This window comes from Anabrus simplex, chromosome 14 (assembly GCF_040414725.1).
Source record: "Anabrus simplex isolate iqAnaSimp1 chromosome 14, ASM4041472v1, whole genome shotgun sequence".
NCBI classification, from domain to species: Eukaryota; Metazoa; Arthropoda; class Insecta; order Orthoptera; family Tettigoniidae; genus Anabrus; species Anabrus simplex.
This window is the reverse complement of record NC_090278.1, coordinates 24,076,675-24,101,983: the sequence shown is the minus strand read 5'-3', so window position 1 is coordinate 24,101,983 and position 25,309 is coordinate 24,076,675. Positions and strand designations below refer to the sequence as shown.

General features: G+C 41.0%; 1 protein-coding gene across 1 annotated transcript in view; it reads right to left on the bottom strand.

Moving 5' to 3' along the window:
* LOC136885237 (interleukin-1 receptor accessory protein-like 1) overlaps nucleotides 1–25,309 on the bottom strand; it is a 163,893-nt gene that overhangs the window by 83,019 nt on the left and 55,565 nt on the right. The window contains exon 2 of the mRNA XM_068230436.1: nucleotides 184–368. Within this exon, the coding sequence (XP_068086537.1) occupies nucleotides 184–368 (185 nt within the window). The remainder of the gene's footprint in view (nucleotides 1–183; nucleotides 369–25,309) is intronic.

The window sequence follows — 25,309 nt, the reverse complement described above, 5'->3', positions numbered from 1 at the left end:
TCCATGTTACCTCGTTGTCAAGGATCTGACGGCCCAGCCTTGCAGAACCTATCGTCTAAGGCCAGTTTTAAGAAACACATATGCAATTAATTTTATTACTTAATATAATGGAGTCAATTCAGCTAAGAAACGTTTGACTCTCTGTCTAGACGGTTCAAATAGGCTATGAGGCTGAAGACTTACCGTCCACCGTGAGTTTGATGGTGTTTTTTAGGTGTTCCGATCCTTGACGAGCGATGCAGGTGTAGAGGCCTGTATCTCTGGAAGACAGTCTGTGTGACACCAGTGTTTGGTTCCCGTCCTCTGCGTACTGGAATGTGGTGATGTGATAAGTGTTACCAACCAGCAGGCGGGTCTCGTCCTTGTACCTGCACAACCGCAAATCTCCGTCTTAGAAGCAGTGTTGTTCTTGAGAATATTTCCTACCTTTAAGCAGTGAAGTGCCATAGACTATAACTTCACGTCAACACGTGTTTTCTGCAAGTGATCTGCGTATAGTATACATGACTCTTTTACCATGTAGACTGCGCAATTTTTCAAGTATAGTTCAAAAGTGGTTTTGTATTACTCTATAAGGAGTCTAAATAAATAAATAAATAAATAAATAAATAAATAAATAAATAAATAAATAAATAAATAAATAAATAAGAATGAGCTTTTCTCGAACTTTATTATTACAAATATGTCTTCAGCATGTATGAAATGTGAACAAAATTATAGTTATGATTTTTTAAAATCCTGTACAGATGTCATCATCAAACAAAACTTGTTTAGAAAGTTACTCCATAGGCACTTACTACACGAGGTACCAACAGGTGTCAATATCTAGCTGCACTGTTGTTTTTTTTTCTGTGCATAAAGTGTGACAGTTTGGACGATTTATCAAACTAAAGTTGATTTCTGACACGTGAATGGAATATCGTCCATTAGAAAATTCCCTCCCCACTTGTGCAAAAGAAATCGATGTATTGTCTGAAACTTTAGATGCAAATGAGATAAATCACGGTGATGATATTTTACATTTTACAGGATTTGTACGCTTGTCAGTATTTTTTAATACTTGGCTTTCTTTTATACCGGAAAGAAAAGGTGAAATCAAGATCAAATACAAAACAAGTAGAAGAAGAAGTCGTCTCTGAAATAAAACTCTGTAGCTAACCGTGGTCCTGAAAACATTAGATTTAAAAGGGGCCCATAGACGTGCAATATTATTGCGCAAAATGGATTGTACAATATATTGTTAGCTGCCTATAGACGTACAATATTATTGCACAAAAATCGAGTTTGTGCAATAAATAGAATCGTGTGGAGATAATATTGATAGTTGTGCAATATATTGTGCAAAGCGGTCATAGACGTACAATACGCGTTGCAATATATAGTCAGTCCATGCCGGTATTTTATTTGGTGATTATATTGAGTAACACTGATCTTTGCTGCGTTTTGATCGCCGTAGGCGTAAGTGCCAAAAAGAAGCAGAAACAGAAAAGAAGCACAAGGGCCAAACAGTGGTTTCTAGACAGAGAAAAGTACACTCATGAAAATTTACTCAATGAACTGAGAAAATGGGAACCAAATGATTTTCGAAACTTTCTGCTGATGAATAGTGAATTGTATGAGGAACTCCTCGCTTTGCTCTTAACGTCCCACAGAGCCGGAAGGCCATGGTACGCTTCGATAAACTCCAAAATAAACTTTTTCTCCTCCTTTTTTGCCTGCCATCACGATACCTTCTCCAACGCTTCTTGATACCAACTGGCGGGAGGATGGGATATTGCACAATATTGCCAACACACAGCATAGTATTTTGCGATTTGCGCAATATATTTCAAACTTTCTTGATTTCGTACAATATATTGCACAACCCTTCAATATTAAATACACACTATCAATTTTATTGCACAAACCCCGATATTGCGCAATAATATTGCACGTCTATGGGACCCTTTTAGAGGCTTCGCACGTACTCGCTTCCTTGTTCTCTGTTCGCCCGTACAGTTTCTTCTCCTTCTTCAGACTCGGCGAGGGATTCCACCTCTACCGCCTCAAGGGCGATGAATGAATGGTTTTTAAGTAGGCATAGACCACATTTTCTGTTCACTTGGTCTATTACAGTTGTGGATATGAATTCTCCCCGTACAGTACAGTAGCGGCGATTAGGGGGCGTGAGTCCCCGCCCCCTCCACCCCACTTGTAGAGAAATTATAGCAATTTCTACAAGCCCTGTTGCCTTATCAACTAATTCTTTCCTTTATTTTCCTTAATTATTAACAAAATGATTAGTCGAAATACGCACAAAATGTCGTTCGTCGCGGCTAACGAATTTCTATAGCGACACAGCAAGTAGTGGAGACTTTGCGTGTGATGTGAGGAAGGGTAACAGGGATATATTTATTTTGCCAAGCTCATGGACACTGAGGTATGATTCACCCGCTTGCCGCGCACATTCGTCAGTCTGTCAGTTTCTTAGTGTGTATTCAAATACTAAATGACTGTAATTGTATAATCACGCCCTACTTCTATTTAATTGTAATACGTGTGTAATATTGTCCCTTTGGTATGAAATGGCGGACGGCTTTTAGTGCCGGGAGTGTCCGAGAACAAGTTCGGCTCGCCAGGTGCAGGTCTTTTGATTTGACATCCGTAGGCGACCTGCGCTTCGTGATGAGGATGAAATGAGGATGAAGACAACACATACACCAGCGAAATTATGGTTAAAATTGCCGACCCTATAGCCATGGAGCCGGACGTGAAAGTGTTTGTATAGTATTGAATCAAACTGTCAAAAAATACTATTATTACCGCACGTGGTTGACTGAACCTTTACCTCTCTGACTAAATTCACTCACAGAGCATCAAAAATCTCACCATCCCATTGTGTAGCTATTTTTTTTTTTTCAGTTTTGGTGTTTAACCCCCCCCCCCGCCGCTATATTCCACAAACTCGGGTACATTTTTCTCCCTCCCCCACTTCTAATTCCCAATCTACGCTCCTGGTACAGTATAGTACCACCCCTGTTCTATTTCATTTTCAAATCTGGTAACCCTAGTTACAGCGGAACGTGTCCGCTCTGTTTATATCTGTCACAAGACTGAATTATAACATTCCGCTTCGCAGAAAATGTTGTTTTATCTCTGGAGCTTTTCCGGCCCCAGTCAGCACACGAGAACAGACTGCTTCCTGCACACCATCTTGATTTGTAATCGCTTATCACCAGTTGAGCCGATAACGAGTGTGTCGTAGTTTGAATGAGTGAACCCCGCGACTAAATGACAATTGTGTGTTTAGTACTGTGCCCGAAGGCTGATTTGATCCTCAATAGCTCTGCCACCACCTGTCATATATGAACTCGGCATCAATGAAGGTCTTTTCCCGTTGCTTTCGTCGCCGAGCTATGCTATTACACGCCAGTCTGCCAAGCGCACTGAAATGTCAATCAAATAAATGTACAGTGAAAACCCTCACTTGGACACTCCTTTTGATTGGGCAGACTATATATATAATGCACCGCTTAATTCCCCATACATTTACATGTTAAAAATCCTCTGTGGTGTAGTGGTTAGCCTGAGTAGCTGCCACCCCCGGAAGTCCGGGTTCAATTCCCGGCTCTGCCATGAAATTTGAAAAGTGGTACGAGGGCTGGAACGGGGTACACACAGCTTTGGGAGCTCCACTGAGTAGAGGTGAGTTCGATTCCCACCTCAGCCATACTCAAAGTAGTTTTCCATGGTTTCCCGCTTCTCCTCCAGGCAAATACCCGGATGGTACCTAAGTTAAGACCACGGCCGCTTCCTTCCCTCTTCCTTGTCTATTCCTTCCAATATTCCCATCAACGCACAAGGCCCCTGTTCAGCATAGCAGGTGAGACAGCCTGGACGAGGTACTGGTCCTCCTCCACAGTTTTATCCCCGGATCGAAAATCTCACGCTCCAAGACACTGCCCTTGAGGCGGCAGAGGTGGGATCCCTCGCTGAGTCCGAGGGAAAAACCAACCCTGGAGGGTACACATATTAAGAAAGAAAGAAAGAGTAAGACATTTGTATAGGCTTGGTGGTGTCCTAATGAGGATAAAATGAATGACGAAGAGGTGTCAAACACCTAGTCCCCAAGCCAGGGGAATTAAGAGTACGAGGGGGTTGATTCTGAGAACTGAACCGGGGCCATAGAACCAAAGGCAAGAATTATATCCATTTAGCTAGAAAGCCGGACTTTAATTTACCAAACCTTAGGCTACCATCTTCAGTGATCGGGTGTTGAGTATATACAGTGGCAGAGGACAGGGCAGTGAAGCAGCCTTGATAACACAGCAGGCTTCTCCGTTGGCTATTGGCTGCAGCTCAAACCGCTCAGGCCTTGACGTTCACTAACCAGCCATAAGTCTAGTGGTAGTCCACGTCTTGATCCCAGCATACGCCACTGATTCTATGCTATAACTGCCTCAAACTAGACCATCATACAGCTCGCTGCAATAGGTGTGGCCGCCCTCACGTCACACTAGAGATGGGCACTATCGACTGATAAGTATCGAACTAGTCGATAGTTTAAACTATCGTAACAGTCGACTACTTTAAAAAACTAGTCGACTGAATTCAGTCGCATTTCCGTCACGGATATCCCACGTTTTGCTCTCCAGTCAGCACTAAACAAGTCGACTGAATTCAGTCGCACTCCCGTCACAGCGAATGGAACTATCGGTTTATGGTCACTTCGGATATGTCATATATAATATGTTAACTTTATAGGTACCTACTTAATATGGCGATTTTCTCTTGTCTTTTATGTGCTCTTTATTTCGTTGCATATTTGTTTATATTAATTACGTTATTCATTTATAAGGCATAACTATAATAATAATCTAGAAAATACAGTAGTACGATAATGTGTTTGGCTATTCTCATATACTGTATATCTTGATTGTGTACTACAGTAACAAGTTTTATATATTATTATTGTTAGCATTGTTCAGGAATAGAGCCTCATTGTCGTCTTTCTACGTTTCACTGTCCATTTAGCACCAAGAAAGGCCATTCGTATGATGTTGGTTCGTATTAAGGGCATCTCTCTACTTGTTAGCCCCGTGTACGGACGAGTGCGTAAATCGGATTTTAACCTGCGCAACTGTGAATTCCTCGATAGTGTGATTATATAATCCGGGATTGGGGTATGCGCCCAAGGTACAGTACTATTGTGGCATTTACCAGGAGTGAATGTAGAAACCCCCATGGAAAACTGGTATCCGCTTCTTATTCCTAATGTGGAGCGGAGTGGACTTCTCGGCGGCGAACGTGGGTCCCTTTGAATAAATTTGTAAGTCACTCAATATAACATTTTTTTTCTAATGGGTGTCTATACAAGTGATTTCTAATTATTGGTAAATTACGTTCAATTGAGTCGAATTCGTAAAAGTACGACTCTCCACTTTTGCTACGGAGAGTTTCGACTGGAAACATTCGAATGTTTTTCATGAAATGACTACTTGCGTGATATGAATACTTTCATTCGACTGAAATCATTCGACTGTTCAGTCTTCTCAACAGGAAGTAATGAATACTTTTGTTCGACTGAAAACATTCGACTATTCAGTCGATAGTTCGATGGGACTATCGCCCGAATAGTCGATAGTGGTTTTCAGTCGATAGTGCCCATCTCTACGTCACACCGAATGCAATGTGCCCTGGAACCAGGCGAGGTGCGCGAACTGCCAAGGTAGTCACGCGGCCTCGTTTGCTGGCTGCCTTTACTTTAAAAAGGCAGTTATCAATAAATACAAGAAACACACCGCCTGTTGCCATTTCTTGACGGATGCAGTATTTTCGTATCCGTCTCTTGGCACAGGCCAGAGCAAAGTGTAGCTTCCATCCAACTCCCAGTCTCATCCATGGCTGTGACAATATGGAAGCTGCTGGGGTGTGGGTGATGCTGAGTAATGACATTTGGAGCACAACTAGTGTCGAGTGTTATGAAAGGTGTTGCTCATAGATCAGTCGTGCTGCAATAGTACCTTCTGGTCCAGTGAGGAAAGCAATGGCAAACTACCTCACTCCTCATCTTGCCTAGTACACCTTATTTGGGCTCTGCCATTGGTTTTTGAGGTTTCCCTATAACTGCATAGCCTTTGGTGGTGCTATTTGAGGATCCAACCAGCCTCTGGGCTGATGACCTAACAGACAAACACAAGAAACACTTACACACCAGACCCAACACCTCTGCCTCTACTCCCCACCCCCAAGCGCCCACCGCTCTTACCCACCTCCATCTCCCCTCGGTTCTAGGACATTTCGTACTACAGGCATTTCGTGCCACTGATTACCTGCCAAGTGTCAGCTAATGAATTTAAAATATTTAAGATTGGGACGTATTGCGAAGTAAAAACGATTTCCTAATGAATGTACTCATTTATATATCATTGTCCACTAGTGGCGTAGAAGCCTCCGCACGGTGTGACCACTACCGATGTTAACCTTCCGTCGTGCACAACTGATCTGATTGGCGCACGTGTTAATTCTTATCTCGTATTATTCATTCGCTAGGATCTAGCTACTGCCACCTTTCAGTAGTTTCTTGTTTCCGCTTGACCTTCAAGTCCACATCTGCCAGTTCATCAGAATCTTTTATTTCACTTACTTGATAATGAAATAATGTACTGTAGTTGTTTATAAATATTCGCAATAATAGTAATATGATCCATCCTAAGGCCGGCCATACACGTTGCGGCGTACCGGAGAGGTTTACCTGTACAGCTGACCTGCGCAGGTAAACCGGAGCGTGGGTAGCACCTACGTTCCATGAACCTGCACAGGTGGCCAGACTTGTATAAGTCCTCTCCGTGTAATGACGTACCCTAAGGGTGCAACCTTACCCTTTCTCCCCTGTAATATTAAGATATTGATTTATAGTGACTTTTCTTGCTGTTGGGTCTTTTTCAGTGTCGGTAACCATACAGTTTAGGGACCCTACTTGCCGATACGACGTCTTACATTTACCGTTAATCTGGCACGTTGGCGACGTTCAATCACTGCTCTAGCGTGAAGTGCGTGTTGCCACCGCATCGCCGTTAAAGTCACTAGTGATACATTTGCGAGAATATTTAAAGCATATTTTCTTTTTCTGTGGGATTGTAAATCTATTTGGCTAATACCAGGTAAGTAGGATTGTGGCATATTCGGATAATGCATTTAATAACATAGTTTGTGTGAAATGATGAAAGTGCTCAAATACGTCAGTCTCACGTCTAGATCTACCGGTACATGAAATAACTCCTGCGAGACGAAATTTTGGCAGTATAACTTATAACATTATTATTTTCAAATCCGCAGTGAACTTGAAAGCTGACCTAAATTCCGTTCACGGAGCTTGGCACATTAGTATTCCTATATGTTTCCTGATAAGCTTGAAGATATAACCAGCCTGCAGGCTGAAAATATGCCCAATAATCTCTCTCCTTATTGGTTACCGGTATTGAAGAGAGAAGGAAATATTCGCGCAAAAGAAAGGGAAGTCATTGGATGTCTGGAACTTTCGCAAATCACACTGCAAAGACTTATTAAATAAATTGCATCGTTTAACACGCCCCTCTTTTCAAGAATATGGTTATAGTACGCCTACTGTATATCAAAATAAAGACAGATAATTTAAGTGAGAAAGTGTGTTTATTTCCTTAATTCCTCATTGAGGAGATATTCATAATTATCTTGATTTATTTCATCTTATCTTTTATCATTTACTAGGGTAGGGAAACATTCATTATCGGTGTTTACATTGAGGTTAGTTTGTTATGGTTACGTCTGATGATTTTAATATGTAACCAGGCATGTTGGCAGCAGTGATCAGCCATTACAAAAAAGAGAAAAGAAGAGCATCGGGCGGCGATATTTACTTTCTGGGGTATTTCCTTACGTGGCAATTACTATACAGGCGAGCCAGAAATCGAAAAACAATTCCGTTACCTGCGCAGTTGAACATAACTGCACGTCTGTGTGATTCACCCAAGACCTGCACAGGTTTCAGCTCAGTTGAAGCAGGACAAGCGTAGGAAGAAGGTCTTGCGTTCTTTTTATTTGTTTTCACAAAACCGCTCGGTTTGTTTTGTTTTGCCATTTCTTTTTGGTTACCGGTGATTTTTTGTTTTGTTTTGATAAGAACTCTATTTCAAACCGTAAGCGAACTCAAGTTTTAGAGGAGTTTATCGAGTTGTACAAGTCTGAACCTTTTGGATTAAAGGTGTCACCAATGAAAGCAATTTTTGGTGCACTGGTTTACTGATCCTCAAGTAATTACGGTAGTCTCCTTCTTCTCCACTCAATTCTTTTAATAAATTGACGTGAGTGTAGCGATTTCTTCTCAACAACCAGTCTTTACACCATAAGTAGCGGGGTTTCCTTTGCTTTTTTAAATTAGTTGCTAACAATAAACCCACCACTGCGATCGCGTCATCACCTCGTCGTGTCGATGCCTTAAGGTCACCTGATGTATGAGGTCGTCGTCTGCACAGGTTTACTGCGCAGGTCAACTGTACAGGTAAACCTCTCTGGTACGCCGCAACGTGTATGGCCGGCCTTATGTTCGTCAGGCAAATTGCGCCCGAACTCCACGTATGTTTCTATTGCATTAGTTTGTTTTAGAATTTATTATACTTCAAAAAAATCGATTTTCTTATGATAATATTTATGTAAATATAAGTGATAATTATAGTTTAAAGAGCAATTATAAAATGATATAGAAGTTTTCTTCAGCAAATGTTGTAAATTATTTTGTTTCTGATTTCTAAAATATGTCTGTCAGGCTCATTACACTCGCTGGCGTGGAAATGGAATTCCAATTTGACATCAAGTGGTACGGATTGTCCTGGCGTAAATATTTGGGGTTTACGGGAAAACCGTTCACAGGTAAATAACGACCTAGGTGGTACGAAATGTCCTCAAAAATCTAGTGGTACGAAATGTCCGGACACCGCTCTCCTCAGCCCAGCCAAGCAACTAACACCCTACTCTCACTAATCCTAACCCTTATCTCCAACCAAAATTCTCACTATCCAGAGACGCGTCGCTGGACTGAGTAACTGAGGCCCTGGATAAATCCAGTCAAGAATTCCTCCCCTTACACCAAGTCAGTCTACCATGAAAAGTCTCATTTCCTTCCTTAAATACAATAAATCCAACATCAACTGTCTTTTCTATAACTAATTTATATAATAAATACCACGTGAAGCACTGATACCCGGAACAAGGTACGGCGCGACGCATAAGCCGATAATTACGCTGCTTTTAAAATTACATCTGCATCTTCACATTGAATATACACTGCAGTTTATTAAACGTGTTAGCCCCAGCGAGATCACAGATAAATGCCCTTGTTACCGACCTGAGGTAACAATCGGGCCTAGTCAATAGTTGGATGGGTTACCCTAACAACACTACCGCATGTCAGTGCACCATTAAATCTGTCTGAATCAACTATATACTTGACCGTTCCATTTAATAATACAAAATACCATTGGTATTCATCAAATAGTTACAAACTTATGAAATTAAGCACTAATTTTAAATCTCACTAAATCTCAATGCAACACAGTAAATCTAGTTCTTATAAAAACAAAAATCTAATCCATTACAACTAATAAATGATAACTTACTTCCCTAATTAGCTTTTGTCCAAATTCAATTTTATACAACTAGACTGGATGAGTAGCAGCTAGATTGCACCGATACCAGTAATCAATTAAGACTCCTCCACTGCGGGGGAGGGAGGGGGGAAGCCTAAATTATTTATGGAGTGATGGATATGAATAATTAACGTTATTGATCTTATGTCACACTAACTGCTTTTTGTAAGATTTTCTGAAACGCTGAGCTGTAGGAATGTTGTCTGGCAGGAGTTCTTTAACGTGACAGTAAATCTACTGACACGAGGCTGACGTATTTGAGCACCTTTAAATGCCACTGCTCAAGTTGGGGTCAGAAGGCCAGCGCCTCAACCATCTGAGTCACTCAGCCCGACAAATTAAGGATTAATAAACGCACATAAAATACATGTGCAGATTGGAGCTGGACTCACTTAGAGACCAAATATCACCGACAGTATATTTCTAGCAGAAGTGAGACGGCAGTAGCGCGGAGAGCCGCATGTTCAGAAGAATAATTGGGCCCACGAGAGTTGGAGTCTGACATTTGAGCGGCGAAAGCGGTAACGACGAAGTACGCTGCATTGTCATACTTACCTCCATCTGCGGCATATCGCCCTTTCATACTGGCTAAGTATTTAATAAAACACGTAGACCTAATGCAATTCAGTAAACTTTGACCCGTTCCTAAGCTCGTGTTAATAATTTCAACATTTCAGACAGAACATATGAGATTTCCTAATCACCAACGAAATCATCAGTTTCTAACAACAAACTCAACAAATGAACGTGTTCAATACGGAACAGAACTGTACAAATAGCCACTGATTAACTTACAAAAAAAAAAAAAAATTTTGCTACTTGCTTTACATCGCGCCGACACAGATAGGTCTTATGGCGTTTATGTGACAGGGAAGGGCTGGGAGTGGGAAGGAAGTGGCCGTGGCCTTAATTAAGGTACAGCCCCTGCATTTGCCTGGTGTGAAAATGAGAAACCACGGAAAACCATTTTCAGGGCTGCCGACAGTGGGGTAAAAAAACTAACAGCGACAATAATATTCACGAAACAAACACGTAAATATATAAAGCAGCAACAATTAACACAGTACCACTCCGAATAATATCACAAAAGCGACTGCGAGCTGGCCAACCCACGTGGCGATAGCTTCCTTAAATGTGGCATCGTTGTTATCTTTGCCATAGCAACAGACCATTTTCGAGCAGCGTTCTTCCAACGTCAGTTCTTCCAACTTGATCGGATGGCAGACCGGGTTGGACAACGGTTTGATATTGTGTGGTGGCGGGCGAACCGCACCGCACCGTGTTGGACGGACCTCAGGTTTTCCAACCCGGCCGTAAACACACGGCAACCTGGGAGCAACAAATGTTCGGCGCACCAAGTCGGGCAATGTGTGTGCACATCAAACTGGTTTGAGCCGGACCAGAGGTGCGCGGCAGACAATCGGTTGACTCACTTCAACTGTTGATCTCACAGCGGACGTGCCAGTCTCAGTGGTCTGTGTTTACATTTATTTCGTTGGTTTTGTTAACACTACATTATTCACGAGGAAGTGAATGGAGAAACAATCGAAGAAAATGAAGGCTGGAGATGCAGATAAGACGATGGCGTTTAAATTTATGAACCCTGCGTTTTTGAGAGATTTTTATAGAAACCTACAGAAGCGCTCCCTGTTTATGGCAGATATCGTAAAAGGAGTACCATAACAAGCAAAAGCGAGATATGGCTATGCAAGAGCTACTAGAATTCACAAAAAAAAAAAAAAAAAAAAAAAAAAAAAAAAAAAATTCCTGAGGCCACTTTGGGTTTTGTAAAGAAAAGAATATAAAACATTCGGAGCTGCTTCAGAAGAGAACTTGCCAAAGTACAATCCTGCACGACAAGTGGGACAGGTACAGAAAATGTGTATCCCCCTAAATTATGGCATTTTGAGCTGTTAGAATTCACAATTACGCACGAATTACCTAAGACAAGCAAATCTTCTTTGTCGTCTACTAGTACGTATTTAGATGAAAATGAAGATATGGAGCCACAGGAAGAGGATGAAGCAGAAGACCAAGGTTGGTACGGTACTGATACGACGGTGTGTGGGATTGCGACGCACCACACCTTTGTTGAACAAACATCTGACGTACGAGGTTGGGGCCTTGCGCGGCAAACCATGTTCGATAGTGTATGGTGATTCGCTGACCTAACATTTGTGTGCCCCAACTTCGAGCAAAGCTTGTTCGGCCTGGTTCGTTGGACCGGGTTGGATAGTGTATGGGGGACTTTAGTCAACTTTTTCTCGCCGGTGGCGCTATACGTTAGAACTCTCATGGGCCTAGTATTGGTAGACTTGTTTCTAACTACCACGGTAATAGTGATGTGAGAGCTGTTGTCATCAGTGCAGTGAGGTAGGTGCTGGTACTGTGCATGATTACAGACTGGTTTCCTGACCACGAAGCGGAACAGGTTCCTTGTCAGAACTAACATACATACAACTTCATTATAGACTGTTATGCCTTTCAGCGTTCAGTCTGCAAACATCTTGACAATCGTCTATTTGTAACTACCGCTGTGACCTCGTTTCGTTCTCTACCTCTTGTCTTTAATTCGAGTCTAACCATCGTCGTCTTGCTCTCCCTCTACTTCTCTTACCCTCTATTACAGAGTCCATTATAGTCCTAGGCAACCTATCCTCTTCAATTCGCCTCACATGAGCCCACCGCCGAAGTCGGGTTATCCATACCGCTTCACCCATCGAGTTTGTTCCGGGGTATCTGTGGAATGCAGAGATGTGAAAGGAGGTGCGGGCTGAATGGGTCTATCTACGAGAGTCAAAGATTAATTAAAAATGTTAAAATAAAGGTTATATATTTCTTTTCAGGAAATCAAATATTAACAAATCAAATTCTTCGCTTAGTAAAAGAACAAGATATCAGGTACAATAATAATTTTGATTACAAGACTAGAAAACCCACAGATAGGTAATTTACAAAGTTTGAGCTTCGAGCTCTAAATGTACAAGTTTACGACGTCACTAATGTAGTATTTAGATAGACAATGAGGAAAGCAATGGCAAACTACCTCACTCCTCATCTTGCCTAGTACGTCTCATTTTGGTGCTGCCATTGGTTTTTGGGGTTTCCTTATAACCGCATAACCTTTGGTGGTGCTATTTGAGGATCCAACAAGCCTCTGGGCTGATGACCTAACAGACAGACAAGGAGAGAAAACTCCCAAGACACAAATTATCCAGAGCACTTTGTTTCAACCGTTACAATTTAAGGCCTTTCAAAGGCACCACTCATTATTATTATTATTATTATTATTATTATTATTATTATTATTATTATTATTATTATTATTATTATTATCATCGATACGGCCACCTGTAGGCCACGCGCCACTCATTATTATTATTATTTTATCGATACAGCCACCTGTGGGCCAGTTTACACAATCTTCCTTCTCTCACGCAGACTGATACCCTTCTCTTCACACTCTCGCCAAAGATTCTTGAGTCTTTGACTTCTTCTCGCTCGTTCTCCTACAGAGATGTTCCGTGGCTTCGCATGTTGCTCTTCAGACGCATCTCATTCCCGCAACCTTCTTCCTAAATGATGTCCTTTCTTTTATATCCTCCTCCTTGATACCTATTTTGCCAAGTCATTGTGCACCTGTGTAAGCCATCCCGGTTGTTTTTTCCACTTTTCCTGCAGAAGAAGTATCCTGTTGGCCAAACTCTCAGGGTTCATTCTTTTGATATGCCCATAAAACGTCAGTATCCTTTTTCTCATCCCAGTCGTGAATTTTTCTACTGTCTTGTGGAGCTCCAAATTCGATCTTAACCGAAATGTGTTTGGGTCACTCGTCGACTTTCTTGGGCCTAAGATTTTTCGTAAGAACCTTCTTTCTCTTTTTTTTCAAGGACAGGGTCAGCCATCCTCGTCAAGGTTTCTGCTCCATAAAGGCACTCTGTTCTAACCACTGTGCAGTAATGTTTTAACTTGGCCTGAACTGAGAGGGACTTGGACTTATAGGTGTCATGACATAGTCTGAATGCCAACTCCATCTTTCTCACCCTCTCCTTTAATCCCTCCTTTTCATCTCCATTGGAGGTGAGTATTTCTCCCAGGTATTTACATTTTTGCACACGCTGGATATCCCCATAAAATGTAACAAGTCTGTCCGTGTCGCCTTTTTTCACAGAATCCATGTATGCTGTTTTTTTCGAAAGAGATTCTTAACCCTGTTTTGACTGCAATATTTTGTATTTCTTCAACTTGTTTCTTGGCTGTTTGACGGTTGTCTCTAATAAGAACGACGTCGTCTGCGAAGGCAAGGAAATCCAACATCATCGCATTTTTTCCACAACCTATCTTTACCCCATTCTTCATTCCATTTTCAGTCATTCTCAACCTCCATTCCCTAATAACTTTTTCTAAAATGCAATTAAAGAGTAGTGGAGAAAGGCTGTCTCCTTGCCTCAAACCCGTTTTTATCTCAAATGGATTTGAGAGTTCGCCCATAAATTTGACTTGAGAAAAGGCGTTTGTAAGAGATTGTCGAATTATGGCCAGAGATTTTTCATGCACTCCAAACTCCTGCAGAACGTTCATGAGCACTCAACGATCTATGGAATCACACGCCTTCTTGAAATCAACGAACGTTATGATTGTCCTCTTCTGATTTCTCATTGATCTTATTTTTATAAGTGATTTTAGAATATAAATCTGCTCAGCACATGAACGCCCTTTCCTGAACCTGGCCTGGTATTCACCAATTTGTTTATATAGATGTGTTTCAAGCCTCCGCTGCAATGCTTTGGATAGAATTTTGTATGCTGTAGGAAGAAGGGAGATATCTCTGTAGTTGGCGTTAGTTTGGTCCCCTTTTTTTGTGTAAAGGATGAATGAGTGAATTCTTCCAATCACTTGGTATTTCTTCTTTTTTCCAAAATAAAATCGAATAATTCCTCTAGTTTTCCACTATATTTTCACCTGCAAATTTGAATACCTCTGCAGTAATCGAATATTTTCCAGGAGCTTTGTTGTTTTTTAGTTGCTTCATGATGTCCCTAATTCCTTCCTTATTTGGTGGTAATGTCCGGCTCCATGGCTAAATGGTTAGCGTGCTGGCCTTTGGCCATAGGGATCACGGGTTCGATTCCCAGCAGGGTCGGGAATTTTAACCTTAATTGGTTAATTTCGCTGGCAAGGGGGCTGGGTGTATGTGTAGACTTCATCATCATTTCATCCTCATCACGACGCGCAGGTCTCCTACGGGAGTCAAATCAAAAGACCTGCACCTGGCGAGCCGAACTTGTCCTCGGACACTCCCGGCACTAAAAGCCATACGCCATTTCATTGGTGGTAATGAATCCTTCAACTTGAATTGGGCTCTCATTATTACACAAATATAAAAAAAGAGCTTACATGCTCTCCCAAATTTCACCAAGGAGACTGAGCTCCCAAATCCATACAGCCAACTCAAGGCAACTTTACGCAAAACCTTACAATCTTAGGCCTCTCTAGGCACAACCTACCACTTAAAATACCTTTACACAGGGGTATCTAGTACCCATACTACTGGGGGCCGGTTCTACCATCTGCTGGTAAAGTGGCTGGCAGCTGCCCGGGAGGTAAACTACCTGGAAGTGTAAATCGGCTGGTACTTTGGCTTGCGTCCAACCACCTCCGCGCAAGAGCTAGGTAGCTACCCGGAGCTAGACACCGATATACGAAGTTGGCTAGACTGATTTTCAGCGATTTCTCGCTTTCGAGTGTGGTGCTATCTATCGTCAGATGCATGAAACCCATTTCGATTGTCTTATTTCCCTGTGCTTGCGTCTGCTGATTATCACCAAAAATCCTAATAAGGGGAGTCTTAAGAGTTATGGACAACGATTCATGTCAAGCTTCCGTGATTTTAATCTATGATCTTCAATATCAATACCTAATTGGGATTCAAATCTCGAGATTACATTTTCTTACGCCAGTTATAACCTGTCATGTAAGGCAGCGTTTTTGAAAAGTATTCTCGTAGTAGATTGGTCAAGTCACTCGTTCCGTAATAGAAGGTACGCAGGTTCTCATCGTATTTCTAATTTACATTTTAAAATGTATATTCGTTCCCTGCCGTTGTTCTTAACTCTCTTTTACGCGCTTCCATATACGTATATATACACACACATCTTCTTTACGGACTTATTGCCTTTGAGCATTCTATCTGCAGGCTTCTGTGAATTGATTAAGTATCTCCGCGATGCTCTATTTGCAACTAGTTCTGTGACCTCGTTTAGTTCCAGATGCTTCCATTTATTGATAAAGCATTTCATTTTAATTTTTAACTTTATGAAGATAGTCCGCCTCTGTGGTGTAGTGGTTAGCGTGATTAGCTGCCACCCCCGGAGGCCCGGGTTCGATTCCCGGCTCTGCCACGAAATTTGAAAAGTGGTACGAGGGCTGGAACGGGGTCCACTCAGCCTCGGGAGGTCAACTGAGTAGAGGTGGGTTCGATTCCCACCTCAGCCATCCTGGAAGTGGTTTTCCGTGGTTTCCCACTTCTCCTCCAGGCGAATGCCGGGATGGTACCTAACTTAAGGCCACGGCCGCTTCCTTCCCTCTTCCTTGCCTATCCCTTCCAATCTTCCCATCCCTCCATAAGGCCCCTGTTCAGCATAGCAGGTGAGGCCGCCTGGGCGAGGTACTGGTCATTCTCCCCAGTTGTATCCCCCGACCAAGAGTCTGAAGCTCCAGGACACTGCCCGCGAGGCGGTAGAGGTGGGATCCCTCGCTGAGTCCGAGGGAAAAGCCGAACCTGGAGGGTAAACAGATGATGATGATGAACTTTATGAAGATAAAGTTGGAAGGTACCGGTACTGTAAATGTAAAGAACTAATCGGGATAAATATCCATTCATAGGAAGAGGAATTCTGGAATGGAATAGTTTCCAATTTCTTCGAAATAATTTACAAGACTATGTAAACAACTAATAGGGAATCTGCTACCTGGGCGACAGTCCTATGTGCTATTAATCATAACATCACTTGCTATAAGTAGCATACATATAAAGCAATTTTCCTAATAGACATAATATTGTGATAAGAACGTATGAAAAGAGGTATATAGATTAACACAACGCTAATAATGGAATTAAAAAAGATTCGTCATAATAAAGACTCGAACCTGCATACTTCGTAATACGAAGCGAGCGTGTTAACCATTACGCTACGAAAACCCTTGAGTTAGGTAGGATACATACAGTAATATATATCTCGTGTCCGAAAACTGAAAAAGTAGAAAATTAAAGCCCATTTGAAATGATTTCCAAATAGATTTTGAGTTTCTTTACGAAAGCTTGACGTATAAAATGTGTTCCCTGCGCTGCCGATGAGAGAGGCTGGTGTGACCGTTGCAACTAGAGGGAAGCATTAATGTTCAAAATCCTGCAATACAATATCGATCACTGTTACAGTATACTGCTTTTATCAGTATACTAAGCTAATTTGAGTTGCATATCACCAGAAATACAGCTAATAATGTTCAGCTCTCAGAACTTGCCCGGCAGGTAAAGTCTTATCGGGCCCTCGAAGTGGCCGATAAATTACGCGCCGGGTAACGACGATTTATGCTGCCGATAGCGCTACCTGGGAGTGGTCGGACGGAAATATCCTTTTACGCGGAGGGTAAATTACGCGCTACTTTACCAGTAGGTGGTAGAACCGGCCCTGGGTCTTCGTGAAAAAGAAGAACAGGTTAATATTACTTGCCCAAACTCAAAATGTATGGAGGCATACACTTGCGCTCCTTAAAAACTCAGTTTTAAAACCCTACTTGGGCTTGTGGCCCGATGATGCAGAGGCTAATCCCACACGACTGAGGCGACTAGAAGGAAGAGTTAATTAATGTTTTACAGGAAGAAAAACAATTACAAAATAGTAGTCACCTCAAGACAAATTGAAGGGGAACTCGAGAGGGTAACGCACTCTAGCCCCGAATTTACGGTTTAAGTCTTTATGAAGGTTTGCATTAGCAAGTAGTAGTTTAGAGTTTTAGGAAACGGCTGGTTACATAGTTAGAATTAGAACCTTCCCCTCGGGTAAGTTTGCGGAGATAGCTACAGAGATATAAAACTGGTTACCATTACCTGGGCTGATGTTCTACCTGTCTTAACACACACACTCAGTAATTCGACGATCAAAAGACAAGGTAACTTGGAAAAGCCGCAGCTTATATAACCGACGGTAGGGTTCAAGAAGGCTCTGGAATAAATCCGGACACACCCTCTCATTTTTATTGGTAAATAAATAGGAAAAAGAAACGTGTGATTGGATAGAAAATAAATACAGAAAGTTTCTGATTGGCCAGACTCCAAAGCTGGCGGGATGAGGGGGAAGTGTTGCAAACCTTGAAGTACCAAAATAAATGAAAGTTAATTCTGTTGAGAAAACCTATAAACACAACACTTCCTTAAATCACTCATTCTTCCACCTTGCACCAGAGTGCATGACCTCAGTTTTTGTAGATACATCTATGGAGAAGAGTTCAAACTTCTTGATGTACACCAAAACCAATACAAATAAATCGAGTCAGTTTAGGAAACTTCGAAATAACATATTGCCCAGTTATTCCGTAGTGACATCTTCTGAACAATGTCCCAACTTTATGCATTAGCTGTTTCAAGATTCGTCTGTAGATAGCGTTCTTTAAGGCTTTATTTGCCCATTCTGAGTAGCCATTGTTGCCACCTGTTTGTACCAGCGTTGATTTCCGCTAATTTCAGAGCTATTACTTCTAACTTATAACCAAATACAGTAGAGTGACCTGGAGTTATAGATTCGGTCTTAAGAGCACGTGTATTTGTTTGTGAAGATTTCAATGTTATTTATGCGTCTGCTGTAAGTCAACATAAGTAAATAGTAGCGTGTGCCATACCTTTATATCTCCTCTCAACATGAGTGGAAAGATATGTGCTGTGTTCGGCTGCAATAACTATGAAGTGCAGAAGGATTCGCGGTCTTTCTTTCGTTTCCCTCATGACAAGAAAATGTAATAAATATTGTGTTTACATATATATTCTTCCAGTGACAAAGATAATTTTTTAGTACTTCTTAAACTTCTGACCTGCGCGACCCATATTTTAACTGGCTTGAAAGATAATAAGCTTATTTTATTGTATAGTGCAGCAGTACCGATGTGTTGTTGTAGGTGTGAACTATGGGTTTCGAAATGTCAGAGAAGTGACTTCGATAAGGCTAATATGATCGAAGGACGTTACGCTTGAATAAGAATTATACAATCTGTTCAGATCATTTTCAGGTCAGCGACTTTGCAAAGCCCCGACTATACAACGAAGGGTATGTTAAATTCTTAATCTAATTGTACGTAAATATTCCTCAAAACATAAATATTGACAGCTTTTTTATGCTTTTCTTTATTTTATTCTTCTCCTTAGATTACAGCAGTGATCTGTACCAACACAGAATCTCCCAGAAAATGAAACATCAAATGTTACCGACCCTTCCAAAAGGGGTAGTCCTTCCGAGAGAAAAAGACAGAATTGTGCCGATCTGTTTATTGACAAGTGTCTTAATGTGATGATACAATGTTTGTTTTAATGAGAGAATATACAGGTCTTATTGCGACGATGGGACAGGAAAGGGCTAGGAATGGGAAGGAAGCGGCCGTGGCCTTAATTCAGGTACAGCCCCAGCATTTGCCTGGTGTGAAAATAGGAAACCACGGAAAACCATCTTCAGGGCTGCCGACATTGGGGTTCGAACCCACTATCTCCCGAATACTGGAATACTGGCAATGAGAGAATAGACAAATCTAACCGGAAACGTTCAAGCAGGAATCCTAAAGCAAAAAAAAAAAAAAAAAAGTAATGCATAAATGAAAGATCAAGCCCTTTCACAGCAGCGCATTTCACATCTTGATTATACGTCTAATTTCAGTCTTTAAATATTTTTTTCTTTTGCTATTTGCTTTACATCGCGCCGACACACATATGTCTTATGGCGACGATGGGATAGGAAAGGCCTAGCAATGGGAAGGAAGCGGCCGTGGCCTTAATTAAGGTACAGCCCCAGCATTTGCTGGTGTGAAAATGGGAAACCACGGAAAACCATCTTCAGGGCTGTCGACAGAGGGATTCGAACCCACTATCTCCCGATTACTGGACACTGGCCGCACTTAAGCGACTGCAGCTATCGAGCTCGGTCTTTAAATAATAACCTATTAAATAATTATTTCATTTATCCAGAATTGCTTAACACTTTCTTTCTAGAGGTAATTTATTTATCCATTTCCTACATGAATTTCTATTGATATTTGAATTTGGCGCAAATTTCCAGTTCAAGCCACTACGAGCGCCACTTCCGAATTGTCTCCCATTTTAACAAGGCTAAATCCGGAAGTGTCGTGTGTTGTCTATACTGTATTTGTTATAACCAAGGCTAGGATTTTGATGACATGCCGTCTTTTAATTGGTTCACAACATACATTGCTAACTGAGCATACCTCCCACATTGTAGAAAAGCTGTTTTTTTTTTTAGGACTGATTATAGATGAAAATCTGTCGTGGAGTAATCAGATGGAGACAATTTGTAATGAAAATATCCCCGAAATATCCTTAGTAGACTGAGATATAAATTGAGGGGTATTTACTATTTTCTTATTGAAAGCCACATACATACATGTCTGGACAGGCTGTAATAAAGAATTACTTGAAAAGGTAGAGGTCTTTACGAAGATAGTACTAAAAATAATTTTCTAGCTGCCCATTCTGACACCGAGTAAAGATTTCTATAAGCACTGTAATATATTATCACGCCCAAATCTCTGCATAAAGGGTTCTAAAGCTGGGACGGTGAACGTATACCCAGGCGGCAGCTTCTGATCCCAAATCTTGGCCAGCCCTGATATTAATGAGGGTTGTCAGTAGGTTCCTTTCCTCTGGACACAAGGAGCGTGTGTCGTTTAAAAGGCAAGCGAGCGCTGTCAAGAGCATGGTTGTCGTATTTTTCGTCGATTATTTAAACATGTTAGCATTTCATTTATTCTAAAGACAACATATAAATATAAAAAACTGATCACGAACCACATCGCAAACCGATATCGCAGAATATTTTGTTTCGTGCATAACCCGCGCAGTGAACGCAGATGTTAGAAGAAAGAAAGAAAGAAAGAAAGAAAGAAAGAAAGAATTGGCGAACAAACACGACAAAGAAATTTCATAAAACCGTAAATGATCACCATGAGCTATATTATGCACAAATATCAGGTCTCTCTAAATACTATGTGTGAATTCATATCAAGGTAAACCTATTGAAATACTAATTTTTTGCAGCTAATATCAGTGTCGCGCTATCAGTAAAGAAAAGGAAAAGTGAAATCACGAGCTATGGACTGGGATAATAATAATAATATAACCCTTGCCTACGTTGTTCTTCGTAACGTATTCGTATGCGTTACATACCAGCAGCTAACTTTGCTTACTTAAAGTTTTGGTCTCCGTTCTTTTCTTCGCAGAACTGCTACTACTACTTGGTTGGGTATCACTCGTGGGCACGGCTATTCGGTCGAGTATCACTGCTACTGGTGCTCGGTTGAGGATCTTTGTGTGTGTACTGGAAGATTTAATTGAGGAGCTTCTGGTGCGTTAATTTCCAGGTTTGATTCCCACGGCCTCCGCATTATTGTATGAAGCTAATTGAAAAGCAATACACTTCACAAATAATTAATTAAACAAATATTACAAGACTTTCAAACAGTGAACAAAGCACGTGCGAATTGTCTTGAGCTGAAAGAAAAACCAAGAAACTGGCGACTATTTAATATGAGGTGCAGATTCAGTTGGTTTTGTATATTTTTGCGTGCAAACACAGTAATATGGCCATTTTTCTATTCCCGTTGAAGCATCAATCTACACTGCTGAACTTGTCGCCATCCGGGAGGCACTGTATTACTCGCAATCAATAAATTTCCATAAGATACTTATTTCAGATTCTCAAAATGCTATTAGGAAATTGGAACATCCTCGAAGAAACATACGAACACACTACTACATCTATGAAATATTAGAATTATCGTCTGTCATGAAATCGCGCGAAAAATGTGTCATTTTTATGGGTGAAAGGACACTCAGGACTTCCATACAATGATCTGATTGACAGTCTGGCCAAACAAGGCGCACGCACTGGCTTATTTCCTTTCGTTACGCCTCCCCTGTACTGATTTTATGTAACTAGTAGAAAGAAAACGTATGTTGAATGGACAGCTCTGTGGAACAGGACTACTCAACACAAAGGACGATACTATGCCTGCATTCAGCCAGCTATCCCACACAAACCGTGGTATCAAGGCGTCAGATGGGCCAGAGGCCAAGTAACTACCATTATTCGGATCAGATTTAACCAGGCTTCATTCCCCGCTCACCTCAACAGGATTGGAGTCCTGCAATCAGCACAATGTCCATGTCGCGCAAGAAACCCCGGAGATGTGAACCACATCATATTCGAGTGCAGTAGAACTGTATCCTTTCGCAGAGAATTGTTCGCTATCCTTGTGCACCTTCGAGTTCCCTTACCCACACATTTTCAGCTATTACTGGCAACTGGAGACTTACGTATGTACAGGGCAATTGCAACATACTTGACATAAACTGGTGTAAATATCTAAAAAAAGCAAGTGTCTTTATTTCAAGTGTGTTTTGTTTTCTTTTTTGCTCTGTTCCTGGCCCTTTCTGTTATTTTGTATGTCTTTTAAATTGTAGTCCCTTTTTTCTTTCTATTTTCTGTAACTTTTTATCACTGTACATTGTTGATGGCCACATGTCATCACGACGGTCATAATAAAGGAAACAAAATATGAGGTGCACTGGCAACAGCGCTGTAAGGATTTCTGTTGGGGAATGAGAAATTTCGTTCTAAAGCCTACTACCACCATAAATCACCCTCTACTGGGCAATTAAGCGTTTACCGAACTGTTTGAATGCCGGTGGGTATGCGTTGCCCATCTCAGTTTTTTTAAAAATACATCGAGTTGAGCCTCTATGGACTGCGTGGTAACAACCAACTTCACTTTAGTGTCTAGGTCTTGTTCTTGTTCTGCCAGTATCTTCTGAGCCCAGTGACGAGTGCCTGTTTATGCTCTTCAGACAAAGTTCTTCTCCGTTTTCTGGAAGTTGATGCCATTTTGAAACCTTGATAGTTGTTCACCAATCTTCTGAATGCGTGCCTGTCAGGAATTTCTTGGTCTGAAATACCAATCTGCCTCAGATCTTTCTCGCATTCCTGGAATCATCTCAGCCTTGTTGTCTTAGATTGAATAAAATTCCATATTCTTTTTGTTAGTCGATCATCAGTCATCCTCAAGAGATGACCGTAAAATAGTAGTCATCTCTTCTTAATTGATGCTGTGAGAGGTTCTGTCTTGCTGCACAAATCCTCATTTGGTCTCATTCGCCACTGTCCATCAACCCACCTATTACCTGGGATTTTTTTTAATATCCTGCGCTCTCCTTTTTCCAGCCGGTCAGTTTGACCTTTACTAGTTAAGGTCAAAGTTTCAGACGGATATAATCCCTCAGGTTTTACAATTGTGTTATAGTGTCGGAACTTTGCCCCTATACTCATAGACTTTTTATTATAGATATTCTTTGTCATTTGGTATGCCTGGTCTAACTTCCTCATCCTGACATTGATTGTTTCCTCTTCTAATACATTCTGCTGGATGACTTCACCAAGATATCTGAAATTCTTGACTCGACCGATTTTTCCAAGATTAGTGATCATCCGTTCAGGTCCATCGCAGATATTGGTCATATATTTTGTCTTCGGACAGCCTATTGATCTTGCTGACTGCTGAATCTATGTTGTCAGCAAAAATAGCCAGATCATCCGCAAAGGCCAGGCAGTCAACTTACACCCCTTTGTGCTTAGGACCAAGTCTGAACTGATTTTCCTTTGTTTCTTCTTGGTCTAACAGCTTCCTCCACTCTCGAGTGACTTTTTCCAAAACGCAGTTGAAGAGCAGTAGCGATAGTCCATCTCCCTGTCTGACAACCGTTCTGATTGTAAACGGTTCTGAGATCTCACCCATAAATTTTACTTTCGACGCTATGTTGGTTAGAGTTTGTTTGATCAAATTTCTTGATGTATCGTCCACTCCAAACTCTTCCAAAATATTCATTAATGACTCGCGGTCAATGGAGTCATATGCCTTCTGAAAGTCAACAAACACAACCACGCAGCTATGTCCTCCTGTCTTCTTGTACCTGGTGATGCTCTTCAGGTTAAAAATCTGTTCTGGGCACGAACGGCTTTTTCTGAAGCCAGCCTGGTATTCCCCAATCTGTTGGTCAAGGTGAGCTTCTATTCTGTTCTGAACTGCTTTGGAGAAAATCTTATAAGGAACAGATACTAATGAGATGTCCCTATAGTTGTTGACATTCTTTTTATCACCTTTCATGTGCAGAGGGTGGATTAGTGCTAACAGCCATTCAGTTGGTATCATCCCAGTTCTCCAGATTTCTTCAAAAAGCTTGACTAGTACATCTAGAGTTTCATCAATCGCCAGCTTCAGTAGTTCTGCCACTATGGAATCTTCACCAGCTGCTTTATTATTCTTTAAGCTGTTTATAATATGTTTGATCTCTTCTTTATAATTATGATCTATAAAATTCAAAATAAATTTGTCCGCTGAAACACATCAGTAATTACAATTCACAGATTCATAATTATGAAACAAGAATTATTTATAACATTCCGCACAGTAAGATTCTTTCTACTAGTTATGGTCAAAATTCTCTTTGGCATTTTTTAACTATGTATAACTCACTTCCAAAAAATATAAAAATTTTACCAACTTTATCTATTTTCAAAAGTAATGTTATTAAATACTTAAAATAGTATGGCAATTATGTTCGTGTAGCTTTGTCCTATCTTATCTATTACATCATGTTACATTATATATTTACTGTATTTTATTTTGTAACTAGCATGTGCCCGCGGCTTTGCCCGCGTTTAGTAATTCAACTGTTAGATGTTTCTAAACTCTTTATTTAAAAGCACAGTAAAGCACTATATTTATTAAGTCACATCTTATTTTTATTATATTGTTACTTTCAATGCTTAAGATACCGGGTTGATGGATGGTACAAATAATGTTAAAACCATGTAAAACACCATGTTATATAATACAAATATATTTTGTTTCCTTAGAGCTTCGGAATAAACTATATTAATGTGCTTCCATTTGGAGGTAAGATGTGTACTGTATTGTGTTTGCCTTTCGAACTCTTGAACAATCCACGTACATCTGACAATGGCAAAAGCACCGTTTTCAAAGATGGAGTCCTACAACATTAAGCGATTGTCCTATGTCAAAATTTCAGATCTCTGTGTGTCGTAGATTTGACTGGGCTTCGCATACATACACACAAACCCTTCCGAATATTACGGGCTGATGGCTCCTCGTGTTGCGGGCCGAAAATGGCTTCCTACGCAATATACTTACAGTCCAAGGAATACTACTTCGTCCGCAGCATGCTCAGTCATGATGGTGGCTTCAATAATATTCGTCATCAGTTTCAGAGCCTTGTTAATTGCAGAGGGAAGGATTCATATTCCTGAGAAGCATAATCGGTGCCAGAATCGTCCATCCCAAGATGTTCGAGGGTA